The 25,592-nt window shown below is 64.1% G+C and overlaps 1 protein-coding gene across 28 annotated transcripts in view; it reads right to left on the bottom strand.

Annotated features, from left to right (window-relative positions):
* Nucleotides 1-25,592, bottom strand: part of KIF1A (kinesin family member 1A) — a 95,291-nt gene that overhangs the window by 21,127 nt on the left and 48,572 nt on the right. For 10 of the 28 annotated variants that reach the window (XM_081813253.1, XM_081813254.1, XM_031017469.2 and 7 more), the window contains 20 exons: nt 25,248-25,323; nt 22,997-23,076; nt 22,583-22,689; nt 21,621-21,704; nt 20,590-20,770; nt 20,435-20,507; nt 20,140-20,233; nt 19,097-19,245; nt 18,578-18,756; nt 16,861-16,998; nt 9,171-9,289; nt 6,934-7,019; nt 5,934-6,072; nt 5,569-5,740; nt 5,349-5,439; nt 3,848-3,966; nt 2,815-2,870; nt 2,574-2,682; nt 2,234-2,300; nt 2,059-2,143 (listed from right to left, as the gene is read on the bottom strand). In XM_081813253.1, coding sequence (XP_081669379.1) covers nt 2,059-2,143; nt 2,234-2,300; nt 2,574-2,682; nt 2,815-2,870; nt 3,848-3,966; nt 5,349-5,439; nt 5,569-5,740; nt 5,934-6,072; nt 6,934-7,019; nt 9,171-9,289; nt 16,861-16,998; nt 18,578-18,756; nt 19,097-19,245; nt 20,140-20,233; nt 20,435-20,507; nt 20,590-20,770; nt 21,621-21,704; nt 22,583-22,689; nt 22,997-23,076; nt 25,248-25,323 — 2,204 coding nt within the window. Of the gene's footprint in view, nt 1-2,058; nt 2,144-2,233; nt 2,301-2,573; nt 2,683-2,814; nt 2,871-3,847; nt 3,967-5,348; nt 5,440-5,568; nt 5,744-5,933; nt 6,073-6,933; nt 7,020-9,170; nt 9,290-16,016; nt 16,275-16,860; nt 16,999-18,577; nt 18,757-19,096; nt 19,246-20,139; nt 20,234-20,434; nt 20,508-20,589; nt 20,771-21,620; nt 21,705-22,582; nt 22,690-22,996; nt 23,077-25,247; nt 25,324-25,592 lie in introns of all 28 variants that reach the window. The other 18 variants (XM_081813239.1, XM_081813243.1, XM_081813240.1 and 15 more) reach the window with 5 other exon arrangements.

The raw sequence follows: 25,592 nt of genomic DNA, 5'->3' as shown, positions 1-25,592 counted from the left end.
CGCTTCTTCAAGGAAGACACACACACTAAATTTTCTCCATCAAGCCATACAGGAAGCACTGACCTCCCGTTCCCCATAGGCAGAGGTGAGGCAGAGCCCAGCACCCGGCCAGGATTTTGTCCACGCACACTGGAGCTGCCTGCCCCACCTCCTGGAAACTTCTTGCAACATTTGGGTTCTGGGAGAAGGCAGGTGTGGGCTCCCCCAAAAGTGCTCCCAGGGTGTGTCCCCCATGGCTGGAGGTGCAGTGCCCCGCAGCTCAGCTGTAGCAAGAAAGCTTGCTACAGTGCCAGCCTCACCCCTCCTCGGCCCCTGGGGCACGTGCGTCAGCAGCGCTCTCTGCCCTTGCGGTGTGGCCAACGCGATGCCCGGGAGTCCCCGTCAGGCAGAGATGTCCCCTCGCAGGTCTGTTTGGTTTAGGAGGCCCAGAGAGGCAGAGCCCAAACCCCTCAACCTGCAGTGGGGCCTTGGAGTTCACACCAGCATCTCCCCACCTCCTTTCAACAACACCCCTCCTCTGCCCACACACGGGACAAGCACTCCTGTCTGCATTTGGTCCGTGCGTTGGCTGGGTATGCGCTTCATCTTTTTCTTTAAGTCGATTCCATAACTTGCCCTAAACAGTATCTAAGATGAGGATTTGCTAGCTTGCTCCAGCCTTCTACGATTCGTGTGAAAATAGATACACAGGGCGCCTGGGTGGCTCAGTCGGTTAAGCGACTGCCTTCGGCTCAGGTCATGATCCTGGAGTCCCTGGACCGAGTCCCGCATCGGGCTCCCTGCTCGGCAGGGAGTCTGCTTCTCCCTCTGACCCTCCCCCCTCTCATGTGCTCTCTCTCTCTCTCTCATTCTCTGTCAAATAAATAAAATCTTTATAAAAAATAATAAATAAATAAAGTTTCATTGGGCGCCTGGGTGGCTCAGTCGGTTAGGCGACTGCCTTCGGCTCAGGTCATGATCCTGGAGTCCCGGGATCGAGCCCCGCGTCGGGTTCCCTGCTCGGCGGGGAGTCTGCTTCTCCCTCTGACCCTCCCCCCTCTCATGCTCTCTCTCTCAAATAAATAAATAAAAATCTTTAAAAAAAAAAAAGAAAATAGATACACAATGTCTAAAATGAAAGCACTTGTCCTGGGCCCCCAGAAGCTCAGGGTCCACAGTCCTGCACTTTGGGGCCCAGCACGGTGAGTCTCCTGGTATAGCATCCCCGTGACTGCACCCTCAGGGACCCCTATGAGCCCCAGGGACAGCACCCTCCAGTGGCTGCCCTCCCGGCCACAGAAAGGCCCGGGAAGGGGCTTCCCGAAGGCCCCATCAGCTCCAGGGCAGGGGAGGGATGGACGGTCGTCCACGCGCTTGAATGGAAGCTGGGAAGATGAACTTTTACGGCTTGGCAAAAGGAACATTTCTAGTGGACCAAAGAGTTCAGAGTGTGATGTCGTTGAAGGAAAATGTCTGAGGTCTGTGGTGACTGCTGTGAGCTGAACCGTGTGTCGCCCCCTCCCCCCAACAGGATGTGTTGTGGTGCCAGCCTCCAGGACCTCAGAAGGCGACTGTATTTGGACTGGGGTCTTGGCAGATGTCATTAGCTGAGATGAGGTCACGCTGGAGTAGGTGGGCCCTAATCCAGGTCCTCCTAAGAAGTGGCCACAGGACGGGTCCCCACCTGAGGAGCACCAGAGAGTCCCCACAAACCAGCAGCGGCCGGAAGAAGCAAGGAAGGGCTGCCCCCACAGGCTTCAGAGGGCATGCGCCCTCAGCCTCAGGCCTGCGGGTCGTGGCAGGACCCATCTGTGCTGCTCGTGCCAGCGTGGGCCACCAGCACAGCGGTCCAGCAGGAACTGGGCATCGTCACCCTAGCCCAAGCTTCCCTCTCCAGGCGAGGCCCTGAGGCACAGAGAGGTTCCGTGACTTGGCCAAAGTCACACAGCAACAGGGGCAGAGCTGTGGTTAAACTCAGGCATCTGGCCTGGACAGGGCGTTGGTGGTGTGGGTGGGGTCCATGGTCTTCCCGCCAGCCCAGCCCCAGCCCCTAAGGCAGCCCTCGCCCAGCTCACTCACCCACGACCAGCTCTCGAACTTCCTTCCAGCGGATGTGGCTGCCTGTCTCATGCAGCAGGGTCACGGTAATCCGTCTCTGGATGCCCTGCCAGCACCAGGAGAGAGGACGTGCTCAGATGGCCTGAGGGCCCCAGAGCGGGCAGGGGCAGGGGCAGGGGCAGGGAGCACCTCGCACCTGGTGGAGCAGGAAGGTCCCCATGCACGGCATCCCGCCGCGGTGGTCCACCACTGCAGGAATGTAACTGCAAGAGAGAGATGCGAGAGGCTAGCCCCCGCCCCCCACACCCCTGCGCTCCCCCACTCCTGCGCCCCCACACCGCTGCACACCCCCACACCCCTGTGCCCAGAGGAGCTGAATGGTGAGAACAGGGAAAACAGCCCCTCCCTGTGGCGGAGAGGAGGCGCTCCAGTCCATGGAGGCCAGAGTCAGTCGGGCAAGGAGACCCAGCGTGCACCACCTCGACCAGCCCCGGGGCCCCTGGGGAACCCTGTCCCCAGCAGGCATGGGGACTCACTCGCCGTTGGCCTCCAGCTCACAGATCTCGAAGTAGACCAGCAGGTCGTACTTGCAGTGACAGGGCCCGGGGCAGGGCCGCGCTAGCGTGCTGAGCTTGGTAGCAGGCACTGGGAGATGACAGGAGAGAGGCACCCATTGGTGGGAAACCATGCCTGCCACGTCCCGGCAGGGGCGGGACGCACCAGGGCAGCACGGGAACCTCGCCCCCCCAGGGGTGGACTCAGGAGAGCCCCAGGTACCTGGCTTGGACAGCGGCATGACCCTTGGGAAGTGGCGGCGCGAGGGCCTCAGGGGGCTGTGGAGAGAGAGGTGGCTGCAGGTGGGGTCTCCGAGACCCCGAGCTGGAGCTGGAGCCAAGGGCAGGGTCTGCAGGGGGAGCTCAAGGCGCTGTCTGCTCCAAGCCCCTGTCTGCCTCCCTGCCTCCCAGGGCCCAGGAAAGGCCCCAGGCTCAGGCCCTCACCAGCCTGGACAGGGGAGGAGGCCCCTGGGGAGCCCAGACCCTGCTGGGGTGGCCCCACGAACCCACGAGAACTGGGCGAGGTCTGACTCTGGTTCTCCGTCCAGGGGCTTCCAGGACAGAGCCTCCCTCAGCACCCCAAGGACAGACGAGTCTCATGGGGCCAGATGCCCTCATGGCCTTTCTCTTTCTCCAACACCCTGGACGCCCTGCGTAGCTCCGGGTCCCGCAGGACAGCTGAGAGGGGGATGGAGGTGGCAAGAGGCTCCTGCCGCCCGAGAAGCCTCTCTGCGGTTCTCCCTGCGCTAGGTTGGGGGTGGGAACCGCAGAGGGGACACCCAGCCCACCCACAGAGCCCCTGGGAAGTCACAGGGGATGAGGGAGATGGAAGGATGTTCCCTCACTCTGCCTGGGGTCCAAGGACTCCAGGAGACCAGGATAGGTGGGCCCCTAGGGTGGCGTTCTCCATGGGCAGTGTGCCACCCTGGCCATCCCCCCGCCCAGCCCCTGCTTCCCTGGCCCTAAGACTCAGCCCACAGACGCCCAGGTCAAGGTCCAGACAGCAATACTCTTTAAGAAACTCGCAGCTCAGTCCTGGAGGGACGTCTCTGACTTGCTCTGGGTCCTGCTGACCCTGGGTGACCGGCCGCCCCGTCCATGGGGAAGGTGGGCATCGGGAGGCCTGTCTGGAGCAGGGTGGCTTCGCTGGCAGGGAGGGGGAGAGGGCCCGCACCCTGGAGGGCAGCAGGGGCCTGCATCAGAAGATCTGGGAAGGGCCCTCCGACCTCCCCCAAGCCCGACCCAGGGCTGCTGACCTGAGCACGTCCTTGCAGAGGGGTGGGAATGGGTGCTGCTGGTAGTGGCCAAAGACCTCAAACACGATGGGCTGGCTCTTGATGTACTCGATGAAGGACTTGGTCACCTCCACCGCAATCTGGTGGGTGAGGAGCGCAGACAGGAGGGTGAGGCCACGCCACAGGAGAGGGGAAGGAGGGTCGCAGAGGTAAGTGCTCGGCCTCCCCGGAGAACTGGATTGGAGACCCTGACTGGGCCCGACCTCTGCCCACGAAGGGGTGATGCTCCTCCCTGGTCCTTCCAGCCACGCCTCCCCTCCTATCCCACAGCTGGGGGCCAGACCCCTGAGAGTGCCCTTTCAGAACACTGAGCTCAAGAGGGGACAAAGGGCAGGGGGCACCTCTGTGGCCTGCTGTGACTCTTCCTGGGCCCTTGCCCACTCACAGAGAGGTATAGGTTGAATTGTGCCCCCCCAACCCCCATTCCTATGTTGCAGTTCTAACGCCCAGGACCCGTATTCAGAGAGAGGACCTTTATAGAAGTAATCCCAAGTTAGAATGAGGGCATCAGGGTGGCCCTAATCCAATGTGACTGGTCCTCATGAAAAGGGGAAATCAGGATGCAAAGATGGGCACAGAGGGATGACCCTGTGAGGACAGATGGAAGAGGACATCTGCCCGCCCAGCGGAGGCCTGGCATGGGGTCTCCCTCATGGTCTCCAAGGAATGACCCTACCCATGCTTTGATCTCAGGCTTCCAGCCTCCAGATCCGAGAGGCAGTTGCTTTGTTAAGGCCGCCCAGTGCGTGGGCTTTGCTCGGGGTGCCCAGGAAATGAATCCACTGAGCATGCACACCTTCACACCTGACCCTGCTTCCCCGGCTGAGAACCTGAGGCTCAGGATGGGCCGGTCTGGGGGGCCCTTCGAAGTGTGGGCCTCAGGACTGTTTGGGCCACGCACCCACAAGCCACACTGCCCAGGGTCCGTTTTACACTCCTCGGCGGGCACTCAAGGTCCCGCCACCTGGCGACTATCATCACGGCCAAGTGATGGCCACTGGCCGGCTAGCCCCGTTCTCCTGCCTCACGGAGTGACTCCACTCCAAAGCCCCCATTCTCCTGACAGCCTGGCTGGGGACATGCCCTGCCTGGGGCTTCCCTGACCTCTCCGGACTGTACCCGGGTAACCCGGGGCCCTCTGTGTGCCCTGCCTCTCTGCTTCTTCCCCAATACTGGCCAGCGCCATGCCAGGCACCCCAGACATCTCGTGTTCACATCTGCCCGAGGGTGCCCCCAGCCCCAGGCGTAAGCCCACCGAGGCCCCCACTGCCCAGTAACAGCCTACACGCCCCCACCTGGCACCCGAGGCCCCGTGCCCTCGCACCTGGGCCCTGCCCTGCTCACGGCTGGGACTCAGGATGGGGAGAAGATATGATGCACAGTGACTGCAGCTGGGCTCAGCTTTGGGGCAGCTGCGTAAAGTCAGAGCCCCGGGGGGGGAGGGGGAGCTCTCAGGACGTACGTTTTGGACATGGTAGAAGCCGAGTGGGGGGCCCCTCCCCGTGTTCTTGAGGGGCTCCGTGGAGAAGGCCTCGTCATGGCGATGGATGAAGCTGTAAAGGGAGAGGAGATGCTTGCTGGGCACAGGGGCCATGGGGTGGGGACCCACAGACTGGCAGGGGTGCCCAGGCTGCTAAGCACCCGCCCGCTGTCCTGCAGCCACACGGGGCACTGGGGCTCACTTGAACTGGCAGAAGATGTCGGCGTATTCGGCAGAGATGCTGGATGCCTGCAGGACGGTCACCCGGAAGGTGAAGGTGCTGCCCAGGCGCAGATGGTCCAGGGCAGCGTCCAGGGGCCCGTCCAGGGGGGCTTTCTCGGGGCTGTCCAGGAGGAGGCTTTCCGGAGGCACGGCTGCTGGGAGCCAAGGGTGGAGCAACGTGGCAGGACCTCCAAGGGGTCCTAGAGCCCGGGGTCAGGCGAGAAGTCCGCACAGCCTCCTCCCCCGGAAACGTCTTACAGCCTCCCTGGGGGACCCTGGGAGTGGGGGCTGAGCCAAGAGGGGGCAGGCCCTCTGGACTGCGGTGGGGCAGGTGTGGCCACCCACCTGAGCAAGTGTTGTTGTTGACCTCGTCGGCCGAGGGCCCAGCGTCCGCACCCTGGCCCTGACCTTCCACAATACGAAGCTCTTCCTGGGAGGTCCCAGAGCGGGACATCCCCACCACTGGGCAGGACTCAGACTGGAACTGAGTGGGTTGGGGGCCAGAGTCAGAGGGTGTGGCTCAGGGCGAGGCCGCGACAGCCCACTGAGGACCCCAGAGCCAGGCCAGGGCCTTTGCGGGCCTGCATTCCAGACCTGCCCCTGCCTAGATAGGCACCCACCTCCCTCGGCCTCAGTTTCTTATGCTGCTGCGGCCGGAGTCGGCTGCAGAGGGGAAGGTGGGGAATGGCTCAGGTGGGGTGACAGGGGGCCTGGTGGGGACGGGGTAAGAAGGAGCCTTAAGAAGGAGAGTGGAGGAGCCTCTTGTGAGCTAAGCCCAGTATGGGGGCACCAAGCAGGATCCTGCCCCTCCCCCTCTCTGCCTGAGAGCAGAAAGGGGAGTGTAGGCGGAAAGCACCGTTTCCTTTGAGTGAGGACCCGGCAGGGGCACTGGAGCAGGGCCAGCCCGGCACCTAACGGCATCGGGACTGTGAGGAGGGGCCCCTCTAGCTCTCACTGGGGCGTCAGGGGAGGGCAAAGATGGAAACAGTGTCCAGGAGAGCGAGCCCAAGAGAAGGGTTGCTGGGCGGGTGGGTGGAGGCATCCTGGCGTCTGGGGGCGCATGCAGCCAAGGGCCACATGGGGGAAGCAGGGACAGACCCAGGGGAGGCCGTGATGAGGAGACAGACGGACCCCGTGGGTCAGGACAAGTCAGGCAGTGAGATACCGGGCAAGCCACAAGGCCTGGGGCCTGGGAAGAGAGGAACGAACCCCAGGAGGGCCCAGGGCCCACAGGGCAGGTCCCGAGCCTGGCGGGTATGCCCGGGCCCTCGGCACAGCTGGCCCCTGGGATCGGGCTGGAGGGGGGTGGTTGGTGTTGGGTGGCCAGGCCAACCCTTGTGCGTACCTTTTCAAAATGCTGGTCGTCGAAGGAGATTCTGGCGGTTCCTGACTGCCGGACGCCGGAGCCATAGTCAGGGGCCTCTTCATCAGCTGAAACGGGAACAGAGCCGACGGTCAGGGCCATGCTTGTCCCCCAGGAGGCTTTGGCAGAGCCAGTCTGAGCCACCAGGCAGGGGCAAGGCACAGGAACTGGGACAGGCTCTGACCTGGGACAGGGGATCGCCAACACTGCCAACCGCAGCTCCAGAACACCCAGGGCGCCAGCCCGGGCACTCAGACCACCAGCCTGTGCCGCTCAGGGCCCGAGAAGGGCCACCTCCTCAGCACGGCTGGCCCTGATGGGACCACAGACGCCACATCTCAAAACCACACTATGACCCCTGCCCCTCCATTGAGTCCTGGCCACCGCCCACCCCCCAGATTTAGGTGTTCCAGCAGAGCCTCACTGGGCAGAGCCCACATTACAGGGCCCTCCTGGCTTCACCCCCAGAATCACAGCTGTCCCTCTGCCTCCACCCTTGCAGGCCCACACCATCTTCCATCTGGACCCTCAACAGCCCCCAAGCACCCCTCACTGAGCTCCCATACCTGCACCCCACACCCCCCACTCCCCTCCTTTTAGAGTCCTGTGGTTTCCCATTGTTTCCCACCCCTTGTCCTGCTGCCCCAGGGACCGCCCCCAGACCTAGCTTCCGTCCCCTCCCCGACCCTGACTCCAACCATTCTGGCTACACCCCACCCTGGGAGGCCTCTAGGACCATCCAGGGGCTCCAACCTCCTCTTCTGGCGCCCCCAGGGGGGACAAACCCTGCTGTGCTCTTGACCCCAGCCATTCAAGGGCCCGGGGCTGGCCCAGGACCAGAGCACCGCAGAGCTCGGTGCTTAGGGGTCCAACATGTGGACACTCGCAGGGCAGGTGGGACTTCTGTGACCACTGGAGCTTTTTGAAGTTGCAGCTTCTCCACCATAGCATTAGACAGGGAGTGTCAAGTGTGTCCAAATACAGACCGTGTCCGCCTATAAAGCAGGCCGCTCAGTGGGACCGGCTCCACCGAGGCTCAACCTGGTCACAAAGGGCCAAGAGCCCCCCCCAGGTTTACAGGGACAGGGTCACCCATGAGGAATGAGGGTGGCACTAGATGTCCCTAGCATTGCTGTCCTCTGTCCTCCCCCGATTCAGGATCCCGGGGTCTTAGCACCACAGTGACATGACTGGGACGTACTACAAAGAGCAACTGGGAATTGTGGGCCAGTGAGAATTTGGCAAAAGGGTCCCAAAAGTGCAAGCAGAGCCCCCTTTAGTGGCTGGGCCGTCCAGGTGGGGTGGGGTGGCACGAGGTCTTGCCGGTGGGATGCTCGCGCTCTGAGCAGCCCGGCCCCACCCTGTCTGGGAGACGCTCTGCACTGGACTCCCCAGGGTGTCTGGGCTGCCAAGGCCATGGGGAGCAGACAGAGTGAGGCCACGGAGGAGGGGCAGGGGCCCGAGGGCCAAGAAGGCAGTAACAGCTGTTAGAGCGCGAGCACCAGGCCCTCGGGCCTGCCGCTTCCTGGTCGGATAAGGGTGTTCACAGCTGTGTTCTGGAACGACCTTTCAACATGCCTATTGGGTGGGAAACTTCACATGGGATGCCATTTACAGGGAAGCACACCCAGGCTCAAAGGCAGTCATTCTGTGGCTTGCCTGTCCCGGGACCCTGGCCAGGGCAGAGGGGGCTCAGCAGCAAGAGGGTGTCCACCTCTGCAGCCAACAGTGGAGGGAGGGTCCACAGCCTCTGGGGGGAAAGGCCAGCTCCAGAGGGGCCGAGGGGTCTGAAGGAGGGGCACAGTGGGGAGTCTGGAGCGAGGCTCTGAGAGCTGTTGTGGGGGGGTCCGGGGTCTGCACACCTGTGCTGGGCTCCAAGACGGCAGGGCGCTAGGAGAGAGCACCACTCTGCACTCGGCTGGGGTCTGGGTCCACCTGGGGCTGACTGGGTTGGGGGGGGCCCTGAGCTACAGTGGGCTCAGACAACCCTGGGCTCAGCCTGCACCGTGTCGGGGGGCCCGCCCCCCGGCAGACCCGGCCCAGGAGAGTCTGGAAGGACGGAGCCTGGAGCTGGGCAGCAGGGGCTTCTCCCGGAGCACCCTCCTGGGCGCCAGCAGCCTGCGTGCCAGCCGGGGGGCCGGAGAAACAGGAGGCCAGCGGCATGCTGGCCAGGGCATGGTGCCCATGGGGACCTCCCACCCAGGGCCGCCCACACGCACCTGAGGTGGCCTGCACGGCCACGCGGAGGAAGCCCTTCACCTCTCCCTTCTCGCTGACGACAGCCACACGGTGCACCAGGGGCACAGGGTACAGCAGGTTGCTCAGGTACACGAAGGCCCTGGGGGAGCAGAAGCCGGGTCAGGGCCTCCCCGCAGCGTGCTCGCAGCGGCACGGCCCGGGCTCGCGGCACGACACTGCGAAGCAGAGCGAGGGCACGAGCAGGCGGGCGCAGGCGGGCGGGCGGGGGCTGTGCTGGGTGGGGCCAGGCGGGGGGCGGTCCCGGGCTGCGGAGGAGACAGGAGGAGGCGGGGGCAGAGGAGGAGGAGGGCGTGCGCAGGGCGGGCAGAGAGGAAGTGCGGAGCGGGGCTGGCACAGGGCAAAGCCCGCGGGGCCACACCCGCGGCCTGAGAGCTGAGGAGGGAGGTTTCAGCCTGCTTCAAGGAGGAGGAGGACCTGGGGACCCGGCCACGCCGAGCTATGACCTCACACTGGCACTGATGCCTGGCAGTCCCTCGGCCTCCCGCCCCTTTGCCAGTGACCCCGGACCTCAGGGCCCCACGGAGGGCTCCTATGGCAGAATACAGCTCAATTCCTCCTCAGACCCTTCTAGGAACACAGCGGGTGGGAGCTCACGGTGTCGGCCGACAGGGCACCACCCCCAGCTCGGGGCCAGGGAAGTTGGCTGAGCAGAGCCCTAAGGAACCCCTAGACTGCACGGCACTGCCTGGTGAGCCTCGGTCAGCCACCCACTGAGTGCCCAGGGCCCTTCCCATCCGAGCGGCTCAGCTGTACACCCAACAAGTGGCAGGACAGGCTGGGTAGTGGCCATGTCACCCAGGAGTCTGCCCAACTTCCTGAGCTAGCCAACGTGCAGAGGTCACTGGGACAGCCAGGAGGACCAAGAGGACCCTGGAAGACCCGGGCCACCCAGCCAGGTGTGCAGGCTGATGTGGAGCACATTTCCTCCCTGCTCAGGGGTGCCCTTCCCAGGGGGACTCTTGGCACAGGACAGGCGGGCTCACGTGAGCCCGATCCTGGTGAGAACCTGCAGCTCTGATCATACTTCAGCGCACCACCTGCCCCCCACGCTGCCCTCCCCTCCAGGCACAGAGCGACGGACAGCTGCTGCTGTGGCCCAGGGGTGCAGCCTTCAACAGCCCTGAGCTCCCAGGAGGATCTTGGGGAGGCTGGGGGTGCCAGGGGAGGGATCCAGCTTGGGAAAGGATGGGCAGGATTTGGACACAGAAAGGTAGGAGGTGTGCGGGAGCAGGTGCAGAGGCGGGGGGAGGGAGGCCCAGAGCCTCCGCCAGGGAGAATGGAGGAGGTCCAGAAGCAAGAGCAACAGTGGGGGGCTGGTGGTGAAGTGGAGGTGGGGGAGGGAAGGTCGCAGTCTGCGGGCCAGGTGGGTGCTGGTCCAGGGTGCATGACCCAGGGTGGAGCTGGGAGGAGAAGGGAGAGAGATGTCACCCCACTCCCTGCCCCTCTCAGCTTGCTCAGAGGTCTGATACCACCCAGGCTGAGCCACTGGCCTCGCCCCACACCTGAGCTCCCAGAGGACCCCCTACGACTGTAAGCATGGGGAGGGCCATTCCTCAAGGACCCAAATTCCAGGCCCTGGTGCCCCCTCGCCTCCACTCCCACTGGCCCTCCACCCACAGAAGGTCAGAAACCTGAGCACCATCTGGCTCTTGTCTCAGATGCATTGGTTCTACCCCAAATGTCTCTGCGGAGAGCCAGCCACCCCTCTGCTTCCCCCATGGCCCCCACAGCAGCCAGAGGAGGCTTGGGGCTCCAACCAGACTTCCACACACCCTTGGTGCCAGCCAAGACCACTGTCCAGCCACCCGCTGTCCCGGGACACCCCAGGCGCTCTCTGCTCCCAGCCCCCACATCACGTAACTCCTCATGGCCATCTGTTTGTCTGACTCAACAGTGGGTCTGTGTCTGCCAACCTTCTCTTGCTTCCTGGGCACCCCCCAGACCCAGACAGGCGCCAGCTAGAGGGAAAGGTAGCGCTGCCCTAGGGGGCTGAGTGTCACCCTGAGCGTCAGCCTCTGGTGGCTTCCTGGAGCCCCTCTCCTCCCCAGCAAAGCGGCCTCTCTGGGAATATCCCGGAGGAGGACTGTTCCAAGGGAACTCACTGGAGGGCAGCCGTGTTGATGGATGACTAAGGCAGGGGTGGGGGCTCTGCTGTCCCTGACCACCCACCAAGACGAGGTACAGGAGTGGCCGGCAGAAGCCAGTCCTGGCCCTAGTCACAAAAGGAATCTGAGGCTCAGGGAGCAGAAGCCCCTTGCTGCAGCAGCATAAGGCACCCCGCTGACAGGGACTGGCCAGGGCTGGCTGGTGGGCCTCTCCAGCACCCACCTCGGGATGGGGACGATGGTGGCCTGCCCTCCCTGGGACTCTGGCATCCTGGCCAAGGGCCTTTGCTTGACCCTGGGGGCGTGTGAGGGGGGCAGCCATGAAAGGAGCAAGGCCTTGAGGTCCAGAAGGGGAAGTGGAGGGAGCCCAGGACTCAGGCTGCAGAACAGGCCCAGACGCTGCTCTGCCCCCTTGGCTGGGCCCCACCTGGCCATCCCACCACATTGGAGAGCTAATGGGACCGAGCAGGACAGCCCTGAGCTGCAGGGTCCTCCAGTCAATCCCACCCCACCTTTCAGGGCAAGGCCTCGTTCCTGGGGCAGGGCCCACTGCGGGAAGCCCCGTGTTGGGAGGCAGAGAGGCACTGAGGAGGCTCCCAGGGGCCCCAGGCACAGACGGAGGGCCCACAGCCTGCCCACCCCCATCTATATTCTGCAGGGAACCAACAGGAGGACCCTCAGAAGCAGGGGACACCTCTCACTGGGGGCCAGGTGACGGCACTGTGCCCGGCACAAGAGTCCTTAATCAGGATAGCTTCCTGGGCTGTCCAGAGTCACCCAGCCAGGAGGTAAGCCAGGGTCAGGCCACTGCAGAGCCCCTGGCCCGGGGCTGCCTTCCTAGAAGGCTCAGGGGTGATTCTTCAGGGGTCGACTCTGGGCGTGCAGGGCTCTGTGGTCACCCAGAGTGCCACTCACAGCACCCCAGAGGTGACCCCCACCCCTTTCTGAGTTCACAGGGTGCATGCCCACCCACTTCCTGATGCTCCTCCCCATCCCTCACCATGGCCAGGGCAGAGAGAGACTGAGGCAGAGGGCAGGGCCCGGTCCAGGTCAGGAGGCGAGGTGGGGGCAGACAGGCCCTGACCCGGTTCTCTCCTTGAGGCCTTGCTTCACAAAACACGCTGTGCTCTTCCAGAGTGGACGCTTTCTGACAGGTTGCCAACCCGTGGGCTCAAGAACCTGTATCATTGTGCAGATCTGAGGTTCCCACAAACCAGATGGGGGCTGGGCCTCTCGTGACCCCAAGGCCCAAATCATCCCCTCAGCGGTCCGTGGGTGAAAGAGCCATGGTGCAGTCCTAGCTGCTCACCGCACCCCGAGCCAGCTGGGGGCCGGCTCGGACACAGCGCGCCTACAGCTCGTCACTTCTCAGACGCCCACTCTTCTCATCCTGGCAGCGGACGTGAGGCTGCCCTAACCCCCGACACGTCCTGGTTCCCCTGCGGGCACCTTCTCCCTAGGTGTGCATCTAGCACAGCACTTAGAGCTGGTGCACTAATGTGTTAGGACCCCTCCACAGAGCAACACAAGACAGAAGGCAAGGTGCCGAGGGCCGGGGTTTAAACCCACAGGCTGGCCCCTCTCCAGCTCCCCTGGATGCAGACGCCACGCGCCAATGCCCACCTGCTCGATTCACACAGCTAATTAATTAAGGAGATCAATTCTTTCCTGATCTTTAGGCTTTCCCTCTGTCAGAGGAGAAGGAAAATCCGAGCACTCGTGACATCGAGAACTGCAAAGCCCGAGTTCAGATCCTCAGACAACGTGTCCCATTTGTGCTCCCAGAGGCAGGGCCTCCCAGGGCTGGGGTCTCGAGGGACCCCCTGGTGGGAGGTGGGGGATTACACAATGAAAAAGACCCCTGGGGTCCATGGCCGACCCCCTTCCCCCTCTCTGAAGGTCACAACCCAGCCGTGCGTGAACGCGTGTGCACATGCCCCCCTAGGGTGCGCAGGTGGGACACCACCGGAAGGCAAGAGAGCATCCGGTGCCAGATGCTGGGTCCACTCTCCTTCCTGCCACTCTGAATCCCTGGGGCCTCATCGTGAGACAGCGATGGGCACATCAGCCAGAAGAGACCTCTGGGGCCCAGTAGCCACCATTCCCAATGGCGGCAGCAGCCTGGAAGACCCCACACCCCAAGCAGAGCTCAGCCTGACCCACAGAAGCCAGGACATGATGAAATGGAACCCATGGCACGGATGCTGGCCTGCCCTTCGCTGCACCGTAAGTGCCAGAAACAGCCTGACTTCAGCATCGGCCCCCGAGGGACCAGAGCTGCCCCAGGGCTGCCCGGACGGCCCTGCTGGCCAGGGCACACCCACTGCACACAGAGAGGCTTGTGGCCTCGCTGGTGATGATTCGGGCTGAGCGGCCCTGAGTACAGGGGGCACCGAGCTGGGAGCTGAGGCACAGTGTGGACCCAGAGCAGGTCGGCATCTTTCCACGCAGAGTCTGGAACACTTCCCTCGGGTGGTCCCTCCTCCCCCTTCCCTGCACCCTCCATCCCTGGCAGCCAGCCCCTCGCCCTCCTCCCTGCAGCTCCCACCCCGTCCAGCTTCTGCAAATGGTGCTCCTGGCCAGGAGGATTATCGGGGTGGGGGGGACCAGAGCCCCCAGGCCCACTTCCTCTGCCTGGGTCAGCCCATCCCACCTCCCCACTTCACCTGGCACCCCAGACCACCAGAGGGAGAGGCCACTGGGGGGCTAACCCTGGCCATGGGTGAGGAGCCCAAGGTCAAGAAGTGGGAGGCCCATGCTGGGGGGCGGGGCTCGTCCACAGGGGGGAGGGCACCTTGAAGCAGGCTGAAACCCGCCCGGAGAGAGAGGAGGCGGCAGAGCGGCAGAGCCAGGGCTGAGTGTGGCGGGAGGGGAGGAGGCAGGGCTAACCACGAGATTGGTGAGGTGCAGAGACGCATGCTGGGGCCAGGAAAGCCTTTCCGAAGGGAGACAAGAGTGGGCGCCCCAATTCTGCTTAAGCTTTGGAGAGAGAGCCAGCAGCTACCAGAAGGATAAAGGGAACCAAAGATGGGGTCCTTCTCAGGGCCTGGGCCTGCACAGCTGCTGCGCGGGAGAAGCCAATTCTTGCCAAACCGAAAAGATGGGGACGTTTTCAAATGAAACCCTTCACAGACCGCCCGCCGTAGGGGGGCTGGCCTCTCATTGATGACTTTGGTTTGGTTTGGTTGTTTCGTAACATCTCAGATCCACAGAGGGGGGAAAATGTTGGAAGGACCCAGCTCTTTCTGGCTGAGACTGCAGAGCCCACACCCCGTTTCTCCCGGTGCCCTCGCTCCCCTGCGCCCTGAGCCCATGCCTACCTGACACCGGAGCGACTCCCGGGCCCACAGCCCAGGGCTTCTAGAGGCCTGCGTGGAGCTGGCCCCCAGGGCTACACCCCTGTCGGACTCAGCAGAGCGGGAGGCCCAGATGAGGGGCATCTCAGAGGGAGAGAGCCCCATGCTTGTATCCAGGAGGCCAGCACGTCACACTCATGGAAAACTAGTCAGAATAAATCCATGACATGCACCCGCGGGAATCTGCTTGCTTGCAAGCGAAGTTGGTGGGGCTTTCATTCCAGGGTCTGCACCCAAGGGCTCCCAAGGGCTCCCCGTGTGAACCCCCTAATCTGGGGACCAGCCTCAGCCTTCAGCTTCCAGGCCTGGTGCTCCAAGGTCAAGACCTGCAAAAGCTCCCAGTGGCCTAGCCCAAGGAAGCGGTCTCAAACTCAGAGAAGGTCGCTACTGAAACTGTCTTACACTTTTTATATATTCGTAACATCTACATGGAGCTGTTTCGTAAGCCAAATGCTCTACCACTGCAGCTAGGTTTCTAGATCTTTCCTTCACCTGTTTTGCTTCCATTCCACGGTCATAAAAACATGAATGGCAGCTGTATCTGCCCAATCTGCCGGCAAGGTCTGGGCTGCCCCGGGGCCTCTGCTGCACCTCCTGACCTTGGCCTCCCTCTTCCGTCCAGAAACTGTAACGGGCCCTCTCTGCAAAGGGCACTTCCGGGAAGTGTGGGCCACATGTGCCGTGTCTCACCAGGACAGCCCAGAGGTCAGGAGGAACGAACTGTCCTCACCTTGGACGGAGAAAGGCTCAGGGAGAGGCAGGGTCCACTGGGCCCCAGGCTTGGGAGGCAGACCGTCCCCTGCCTGAGCACCAGCCCTTCCTTCCTGCCCTCCTGGACGGTCTCCTCCAGGTTCTGCTCCTTCTCCCAGAGGGTGTGGCAGGGAGGGCAAACCGGGAGTCTCCACCTCTGGGGCAACAGCAGGAGGAGGCAGAGGGGAGCGAAGCCGCCTTAGCGGGTGGTGGGTGCCAAGACGCAAACCCCCACTTTCCCAGACGCCCCCCTGGGCCCTGCTCCGGGACTCCCCCCAGGGATCTAGAGCCTCTCTGCAGGAGGAGCTCGGCCCGCACGGAGCCGGAGGGCTGTGCTCCGGGTGCACCACCCCTCCTTTGACTGGGACCCCGGCTGTCCCTGCTGGGCACGCTCCAGGATGGCCAGGAGCCCTGTCGCTCCCTCACGCCCTCTCCTCAGGGAGGCCAGCCCCTCGGCCCGCCTCGGCCTGGGGGTCCGGGGAGCTGCCCCGCGCACGGGGGCCACGCCCTGACGGCGGTCGAATTGTGCCCGCAGCAGTGCTCCTGCACAAAAGAGCTGGTTCCTTCCCAGCATGCCGTCCTCGACCTCACCAACCTTCCTACTAAACTGAACAGGGGGGGCCGGTCGTAAAACGGGTCCCGGCCGTCGCACAGCGCGTGCTCCGGAAAGACGTCGTCCTCCAGGTCCTCCTCCTCCTCCTCCTCCTCCTCCTCCCCCACGCTCTGCTCCTCGGCAGGCTCGGTGGCGTCGGAGTCGGGGCTCGAGAAGGTGGGGGAGGGGGTGAGAGCAGCCATGCGCTCGCTCATGCATGTGTTGAGAAGAGGGTAGCTGTTGCAGCCAGAGATGACTGAACTGAGGTTAGTACGACAAGACAGAGAGAAGTTAACACCAGCTACTCGCAGGGACGGACAGGGGCGGGGGTGGGGGGCTTCTGTTTAAAACCAAAACCAAACACACAGACCATCAGGAATGCTGCTTTAAAAGACAAGAGAACCAAAAGTGCACCCCGTCCCCAGGCTTGGAAAGAAACCGCACATGTGGTCAGTGGGAGGCTACGGAAAGTTCTGGAAAGCACCCGCTGGCGTGATCCTGGCCAGATGTGGCTGAGGTCGTGTGAGGACCGGGTGACACACATTCACACCCGTGGACATGTGCAACCTGGCGGCCACCACCCCACAGCAGGTGCAGGTGGCAATGCTGAGACCCCCTCCCCTCCCTGGATCCCCAGATTACAGGGCCCACTGGTCTGTGGACCAGAGTGGCTGGGGGGTGCCTCAGCTGTTGAAGGATGAGGACAGGGGAGTCGAGGTGGAAAAGGGCCTCTTGCTGGGGTCCCCCAGCTGGGGGTCTCGGCCTTGGGAGGAGGCCCATTCCCTGCCCCCACCACCTTCTCTCTCTCTCTCTCTCTCTCAGCCTAGGGAGGGAAGGAGGCGCCCACCTGCCCACCAGCCGGAACCAGGGAAAGCGGTCGTAGAAGGGGTCTCCGCCAGTCACCACATTGTCACAGTCCTCGATGACACTGGAGGGCACCTCAGCTGCCCGGTCGTACATCTCCCGCATCAGGTCCAGGCGCTGCCTGCGGGGGCACAGAGATCACCATGGGCCCAGGCGGAGCATCCGGCAGGCCATGCCTCCTGCTGGGGACAGCGCTCGGCCCAGATCCAGGCATAGCTCAGCATCATCCAAGGCTCAGCGTGGTTTGCTGACAGACCCTCCACGCTCCTCAGAATCAGTCAACCACGAGCAAGAAACTTCCAGGTAAGCACACGAGGCTCCGCTAAATCCTCTCGACGCTGACCCAGTGACAGCAAGGTGACGTGAGCAGGCAGGACGGGCCTGGAACTGGAGGGAAGGGGACAGAGAAGGCCCGCCAAAGCCAGGGTGGGACAGCTCGGGATGGGGGATCATGTCGCGGGGCCCTCAGAACTCAACGGAACGAAGTGCAAATTGGTGATAGGATATAGACACAGATAATATTTTAAAAATGATTATCCCTAGAAAAACCAACACGCTGTAGAAGAAAGGAAATGCAGTCATTTCCCCCTAGAACTCGGGAGTGACAGGAACAAGGTTGTTTGTCCTCACAGAAGTCCCAGCGTAGCCCCGGGGAGGGTGGGAAGGGGCCGTGAGCGTGGCCTTTGTTCGCACGAGTCAGGGGAGCGCAGGTACCTGCGTGTGAGTGTGTGTCCGCGTGTGAACGAGCCACACTAGAGAGGAAGGCGTGCGAGTGTCTGTGAGTGTTGAGGGGTGTGTGCGGGTGGGTCTGGGTAGACCGCGAGTGTGTATTAACAACATCTTCCGTTCTCTGTACTGTGACGTTGTGGCCTCCCTGGGGCCTCGCTGGGTGGCCAGCCAGCCCGTGAACAACTTGTGGGTGAGTCCCACCCGTCACACACAGACCAACCCCACCCGCCCTTACCTCGCTCACCACCGAGTCAGCACCCACTGCCCGAAATCTCCCTAGGGTCAGGCACTAGGCAACCCGGGCAGCCTTGTGCTCCAAAGCCCACAGGAGAACTCACAGTGGCCAGTCCCCGCCGATGGCCCTGCCCCGCCGAGGCCAGGGCCTCACCTGCCCCTGCTCTTGTCTCCCTCCTGATGGCCAGGGCTCCCTCCCACCTGCATGGCCCTGCCTCTGTGCAGAGCCCCTCACGTCCAGGGCACCCCCAGCAGCATTAGACTTTCTTTTGATGGCATCCACCTCGGTCTCGCTCAGTCTCTCTCTAGATCGAGCCGTACATTCGAGCGAGCACGTGGAGCTGGAGGAAAGACGCCTCTCTCAGGGACAGCGGCGCCCCCCGTCCAGCCCCTCCAGGCCCCTCCAGGCCCCTCCGCTATCCTCCCTGGGATCCCTCCGGTCCCGAGGTGGAGACGTACCCTGCTGAGCTCTTCTGAGGACGCAGCCTTGCCCAGCGCCGCTCTGGAGGCTCCCTGCGCACCCCTCAGGGCCGGCTTGCCCGTCCCGCATGCTCTGCTGGCCCCCCATGCCCCCCCTGCAGCACCACCGTGTCAGCAGCAGGAGAACACGGACTCTATAATTACGCTTTCTCCTTCTGATTTTGAAAGCCATCGCAGCAGGAAAAACAACCACGTCGACCCAGGAGCCCCGTGAACCCGCACCCACCCCCACCGCTCCCCTCGCGCCCCCCCCACACCTGAGCTTCTCCAGCGTCCAGTAGTGGGTGGCCCCATTCTTCTGGTCCTGGACCTCCACGGCCACAATGGTGCGGGGGAAGGGGCGAGTCTCCCGGTCTTTGGCGGCCTCTGGGGGCAGCAGGTCCGGCGGCAGCGGGGAGTAGAGCGTGTCCGTGAGGAGGACAAACTGGAACTGGACCTGCAGCAGGGGGAAGATGACCGCCCGTCAGCCCCTTGGTGGACGGGGGCCAGGCCCCAAAGGGCTTCCTCCCCACCTCCCCACCCCATGCCCCGCATGTTCACTGCAGCCTTCCGGCCAGCAGCGGCACAGAAAGCTGCACCTGCTCAGGCGTGCTCCCTGAGCAGGAGGGTGCATGCCCCCGGGGCCGGCCCCGGGCCTTCCTCACCCTGCCCACTGCTCTCAGGGGCCCGGGTCAGGGACGGCGGCTGTGTCCTCCCCGGGGGCAGGGATGCCCGGCACCGAGTCCCCCTGGAAGCGGGACGTGTGAGGTGGCAGCCGGCAGAGGGTGGGAGCCCACCTTCTTCTTGAGCTCAACACTGATGGCGTTGGCCTCCTTGAGGAAGATGGCATTGCCCCACAGCTGGTCCCGCAGCGACGTGAACTGGTACCACTTCCACTTCCGGAAGGCCCAAAGCGCCAGCTCACATTCCCTCTCCGTCCACGGGACTGCGGGGAGAGGCGTGTGTGGCCATCACGGAAGTGCCACAACTCCCCGCAGTGGCCGGGGCAGAAGGAAGCCGGCGGAAAGTTCTGCCCCCGGAGTGGCCAGAGGGGCCGCCCAGAGACTGGAGCTCGCCGAGGGGCCGGTAAGCTCAGAGAGGGCTGGCAGCCGCGTGTGGGCCGCGGTGGGCGCGGGCACCCGAGGACAGGCAGGAGGGCAACCGGGGCCGAGCCCCACGCCCTGTCCCGGCTCCCACGCCTCTGCCCACTGCGCCCGCACCAGGAAGGACGCAGGGACAGCAGGCTGGGCCTGTCGGGGCTCCTAGGCTCGGCCTCTCTCACCCAGTGCTCCTGCCTCGAGGGAGGGAGCCTCATCGGGTAGATGATACCACACAAGGGGAGGCCTAGGTCACGTCAGCACAAAGGTACTGACCAGCTGACCGGAGGCTAAGCTGGACATGAACCCCGGGCCTGCCTCCTCCCCGTCTGCCCTGCCTGTGGCCACCCTCATGCCCACAGCGGCTTGAGGTCAGCTGGTGGGCCGCCCAAGGTGGTGCTCAGAGAGGTGGACCTGCGGTGAGGAGCAGTGTGACCCAGTCCTGGGGAAGAGCACCAGCCTCCTGCTGGTAGGACGGGTGAGCCGAGGCTACGCCCGGCCAGCACCACGCTCCCCCTCACCCGGGCTGGTCCACGGAAACGGCATGCATGTGGACAGGTGCCTTCCTGCTGTAGCCCAGCCTCCCCCCGGTCCTGCCGCCATGGCTGCCTCCCAGCAACAGGCCAGGGACCCCGGGGCAAAGGTGCTGACCAGCTGATCTCCAGGGAGTGGCCTGGGGGCTCCTCTTGTCTGAGACCCTCCCCAGCCCAAGGCCCAGGCCCTGCCAGCGGAGAGCCCCTCACCTTCGTCCTCCGGCTCCTCCTCCTCCTCGTTCACCTCCGGGTAGTACCTGGAGTCCATCTGCTTCTGCAGGGCCTCCAGCTTGCTCTCGTAGTCCTGGCCACAGGAGGAGCACCGTGGACCCACGTGCGCGCCCGGCCCCTTCCCTGGCCTCCCGCCTGGGCCTCCCATCTGTGGGCCCCAGGGCCTGCCCAGGACGTCTGGAGGCAGCCCCACCACAGTGAGGGCTGGCCCAGCGGGGAGCCCGGCCCCCCACCCCCACCCTGCAGGGGGCCTGGCCGGCGGGGCTGCCCTCACCAGCCTCTGTTGCTCCAGCAGGTAGGTGGCCTCCTCGCGCTCCCGGCGGTACTGGTCCTCCAGCTCCTGGAGCCTGCAGGAGCGGGCGGGGGTGAGTGGGCACGGCGGGGGCGAGCGCGGCGGGGTGCGCAGGGGGCCCCAGCCTCGGGCCTCACCTCTGCTCCATCTCCTGCTTCATGTCAATGCCCTGCTTCTCCAGCAGCTCCCGCTGGGCGAAGGCCCAGTCCACGGGCTCGGCGGGTGTCTCTGCGCAGGGCGTGCGCTCGCGTTCCTGCCTTGCCTGCTCGGGGTGGTTGAACCGGAACACATGGCTCTTCCCCATGATGATGCGGTTTCCTAGGGGACAGAAGCCAGACTGGCAATGGGGTGGGGGGCGGCTGTGGCCTGGGGATGGCCTCCAGGGGTGGGGGCGGGGAGGAGAAGGGGCAAGCGGGGCACAGACACTTCCTCCGGCTTGCCCACCCCAGGGAGGGCCGCCGGGAGCCTCCCCAGGTCCCCGCTCTGGACCAGCCACCTGCCCTATGGCCAGGACCTCACTCTCTCCCCAAATCCACCTCCTCCATCCCTCCCCATACAGCAGCCAACGATGTTGGCAGAACAGTCCTGGTGCTTTTCCAACATACGATCCTTTGCCTCACTCCACACGTGCCGCCCCCCATCCTGGCCTCCTGACCCCGTGCCCTGGCCCTGGACGCCCCTCCACACCCGGGGGCTGTGCTCGGGCCCCTCCTGCAGCATGGGCTCTAGGGTCCTTCCCGCCCGTCCGCCTCTCCACAGGCTGGCGCAGGGCGGGGGCCGGTCTGTGTGTGCCCGGGGCCCCCTGGGGCAGACGCATCCACCAGGGCAGCAGCACCCACTGTCTTTGGACAGTCCTGCCCATAAGAGGTCTTTGGACAGCCTAGTTTCCTTCCAACTTGGGGCCCACAGGGGCCGGCTCAGCTTCTCCTCCCACGCCAGCCCCTGTCCACTGGTGGGTCCTCCCTAAGGCCTCCCTCAGCTCCTCCCCCAGCCACCTTCACCGGCCACCTTCGGCTGGTCACCACTCTGTCCTCCCTGCCCTCGGGCCCTGACTATAGCTGGGCCCAGGTGCCAGGAGGGAGACACCAAGCTGAGTGCATGGACCCCAGGCCCCATCCTGAAGCAGCAACGGGGGGAAGGCACACCTGTGTCCAGGCCCTAGTCATACCTGACCGCAGGATGCTGGGCTCCGTGACTTTCTTGCCATTGACATAGGTGTCTGCGCCCTCGCAGGGCTCCAGGGTCACCACGGCTATGGGACAGAGGTGGGGAGGTTAGAGAGGAGGACTGTGAGGGACTGTCATCCTGGCTGGTCATGCCCTCTGTCCACATGCACGGCTCGGCTCACCTGGCCGCCCAGGTGCGGCCCCCATCAGGCCTCTCTCCTCCCTGCTAGCTGCAAAGCCTGACTGCCAGCACACAATACCTCGTTTGGGCCCCAGAGGATGGTTGCCCTCACACAGCAGGTGAGGAAGGTGACGCCCGATGGAGAGGCACATGTGCCCGAGTCAGAGAACCAGGGGAGCCGTCAGGGTCTCCAGGTGGGCACGGATGGGAAACAGTGGCTGCATGTCCCCAGGAGTCCCAGAGCCCTCCAGAGCTTAGAGCCCACCCACCCAGAGGAGGGCAGGCTTTGGGGACAGAATTCCGGGAGAGCCGACATCCCCAACGCTGTTTAAGGCCATGACCCTGAAGTGTCCCAGTCACAGTGGGCTGCAAGCCAGACGCTTGCCAGGGAGCATGCCTGGCGCTGGGGGGGCCGTGGGCACTGTGATGGCACAGGGATACGGCAGGGGTCTCCCGAGAGGGCACGTCCCAGACGGGCAACGGGGACAGAGGCGGGCAGGCAGGCTGGGTAATGGACAGATGACTGCTCCAAGGCTGACAGGAAAGTGTGCTCCAAAAATAGCTCTCCACCCTGGATCGAGGCTCACTCCTCACAGCTTACTATCCCCCTGCCCAGGAAGACCCCCAGCCCGCTCCTGGCACGGGGAGGGAGCTCCCGTGTCCACATCCCAGCACTCAAAGCCTCGTTCCAAAGGAGGCGCTTGCCCGGGACTGACGAGGGAGCCTGGGCCGAGCCGGCAGTCAGCAGCAGGGGGGCCGGGCGGGGCCGAGGGGCAGAGGTACCTTCACTGCCCCCTCGGGAGTCGCTCCGGAAGACGCAGTGCTCCTCCTTGATGAAGTGCCCGCTCAGGACGATGTCCTGCCGCCTCTCCGCATCCTCCCGGCCCACTCTGGGGAGGAGGGGCGGGGACCGTCAGCACAGGCTGGACCCAGGGCATCCAGGCCGCCGCCCACTGGCCCGCCCCCGCCCCCCACCCCCCCCAGGGATGCTAGCTGGGCTCCGTAGGGAAACTCCCAGGGTGCACTGGTGGGCCGCAGGGGATGCCCCAAGCCCAGACCAGCCTGGGAGAGCCCGCAGCACAGAGTGGCCTCCAGCCTCGTGTCCAGCAACAAGCACGAGCGGACAGCAGGGCTCCAGCAGATGCCAGGCTCGGCAGCCCCTCTGCAGGGGAGCCGACCACCCCCCGCGACCCCCACCTGGTGATCCCGTCCTTGATGTAGTACAGGAGACACTCGGACATCAGTGGGTCCTCGTTCAGGTTGACGAGATGTGGCGTCTGGGGAGAGAGGAGGGTCACCTCTGCTGGGGAGGCGCAGGGGCCCAGCACTGGCACCCACCTGATCTCTCTCTCCTCAGGTGCCAGCCCACCACCACCACCAGCCTTAGGCTTGGCCTCATGAGGATGCAGTGTCCTCCCAGCCTGGCTTCCCTGAGGAGAAGCCCGGGGAGCTCAGAACCTGGGGGGAGGCACTCAGGGGGAGCTGGGCTTCCAGAGGAGCTGGGAACCCAGGGAGGTGCTGGGGGCTGTGGTGGGCCCTTGGATATGCAGGGCGCAGGCTGGGTCCCGCAGGGACCAGGGCACCGGCTCTGGGTCTTTTCCTCCACCCTAAAAGGGGCTACAGGACCCCATTCCAACTGAAGCACCTAGGAGCTGAGGGCCCCAGTGGACCTGTGAGTGCAGAAGGATTAGGGTGCTGACTGGGGAGGGAGCTGTGGCCTGGGGGCTGTGGAGCAGAGGGTGTGAAAGAAGTCCCTGCCAAGCCCCCCAGCTCGGGCCCCTCCCGTCCGCAGGCGCACCGAAGGTGACCACCTTGTCTGAGCACTGCCCTCGGTCACCTGTCCTTCCCAGGGCAACCCCCACAGGCTTCACCCACTGGGGCCCTAGACACGCTTCCCGAGCTCAGGAACACCACCCCGCACTGTGTCCCAGGCTGGGGTCCTGCAAACTGGTGGAGGCTGGGACAGCTTTCTTGGCTTCCCTCTGGGCACCTCGGAACAAGCAGCCTCCACGCCAAGCTCCAAGTCCCCTAGCGCCCCACCACCACTCTGTGCAGGACTGTGAAGTCCTGGTCATCAGACACTGGGGACAACCATCCCCAGCCACCCCTTCTCCCAAGCAAGGAGAGCTGTGCTCGCCAGAGTCCCAGGAATGCCACACTCTCAGGAGGAGGTATCCTCAGAGGCCCCCAGGGCAGTGCCAAGACTGGGGCCATCAAGTATTCTCTCTGCCACCAAGGTGCCTCCAGGCCTCCGGGGTGCAAATGTCCCGAGGCCACCTGCCCCCACAGCTCTGTACACTAGCCCTGGGGTGCGCCCCACTCCCCAGGAAGGGTCAGGAACTGAGAGCCCAGGAGCAATCCATTCCAAATGAAAACTAAAGCCTATCCAGAAGGCATATGAAGCAGCGTACCACCTGCTCCCCAGCCTGCCCCAAGTGCAGAGCCTGCCCACACGCCCTCCCAAGTACCTCTCCCTCCCTCCTGCCTCTGGGCCTTAGCCCACGCTGCTCTCCTGGCCTGGAGTGCATGGGGCAGAAGCAGCCTGAAGAGCCTGGCCCTGTGCCCAGCTGCTGAATGCATCGCCCAGCATGCGCACTCCCCTTCCCAGGGGTCCCCAGCAGCACGGAGGGCGCTCCACATGCCTCTGGCTTCAGGTGCCGGCAACACAGAAACCCTTTGTCTCAAACAAGGCCAAGGTGAAAAGCCAGCCACAAGGAAATTGCTCCAGGGAAGACGGGAAGGTGCTTCCTCGCTGACCAAGTGTCAGGGAAAGGGCCTGGAGACCCCGAGCTGTGGTCAGAGCAGACACCTCCTTGGAGGCTTCCTGGCTTGGAACTTGGCTCCTAAGAGCTCTAAGGGTCTGGCACTCTTTGGGGTGAAGGGGGTCCTGGGTCCTAGAATTATCAGAGAGAATTTTCCCCAAATGCTCATGCTACACCCCATCTGAGCTATCAAAGGGGGTGGTGCTCTGCTCCACGTGAGGCCCCCCCAGCTGACAGGGCCAGGTCTGGATAGCGAGCCAGGCTGGGGTGGGAGAAGAGTCCCAGCTGGGACAGCCAGGCCCAACTTTGGCTAAGCTCCAAGAGGGCAGTGTCTCCCAGTTTCATGTCCAGCCAGGCCCTGCCCATGGCCCGCACAGGCTCCAGTGGGTCCACGCCCCCCAGTCTTGCCTCCACCTCGAGGATCCCAGTCCATTCCTCAGGCAGAGTGAGCCATCTGGATGTCCTAAGGCCACGGGGACATCCCACTGTGGGGAGGCCAGGCCGAGTCTCCCACATAGGAAGGTCTGGCTGTGGGCGAGCATGGCCCCTGGGGCCTACACCTGCCCCCTCTCAGCCCAGGAGGATCCCTCTGGCCTCCCAGAGGAGCTGACACCCCACAAAGGGCTGTGGGCCACCCAGGCCAGTCTGAGTCAGGGCTGTACCCCAGAACTAGAACCAGCACCTACCTTCTTGGGAGAAAACACCCCCAGTGTGCCGCCATCCTCCCTCATGGCCACGCCCATCTCGGCCAGTAGGGCTTCCCTGGAAGGACAGTGTCCGGGTCAGCTTGAGCCTCGAGGCCATAGGACCTGCCTCACCCCCAACCGACCCATCGGCCAAGCAGGAGCCGGAGGGGATCTGGCCACACAACCCAAGGGCAGCGCCCAGGTGGTGCCCCATCCAGTCAGTGATCCGCCTAGAGAGGACCTGTCACCTGATCAGAGATCAGGTCAATGGGGCCATGGGTGATGGGGTGAGGGGGGAGTCCCTGGTGAGAGGAGATGAGCCCGTCCCACGCTAGGGCACGGTCA

Source organism: Leptonychotes weddellii, chromosome 3 (genome assembly GCF_054177405.1).
Source record: "Leptonychotes weddellii isolate Sample4059 chromosome 3, ASM5417740v2, whole genome shotgun sequence".
NCBI lineage: Eukaryota > Metazoa > Chordata > Mammalia > Carnivora > Phocidae > Leptonychotes > Leptonychotes weddellii.
The sequence above is the reverse complement of the archived record's forward strand: the minus strand, read 5'-3'. Positions and strand labels throughout refer to the sequence as shown.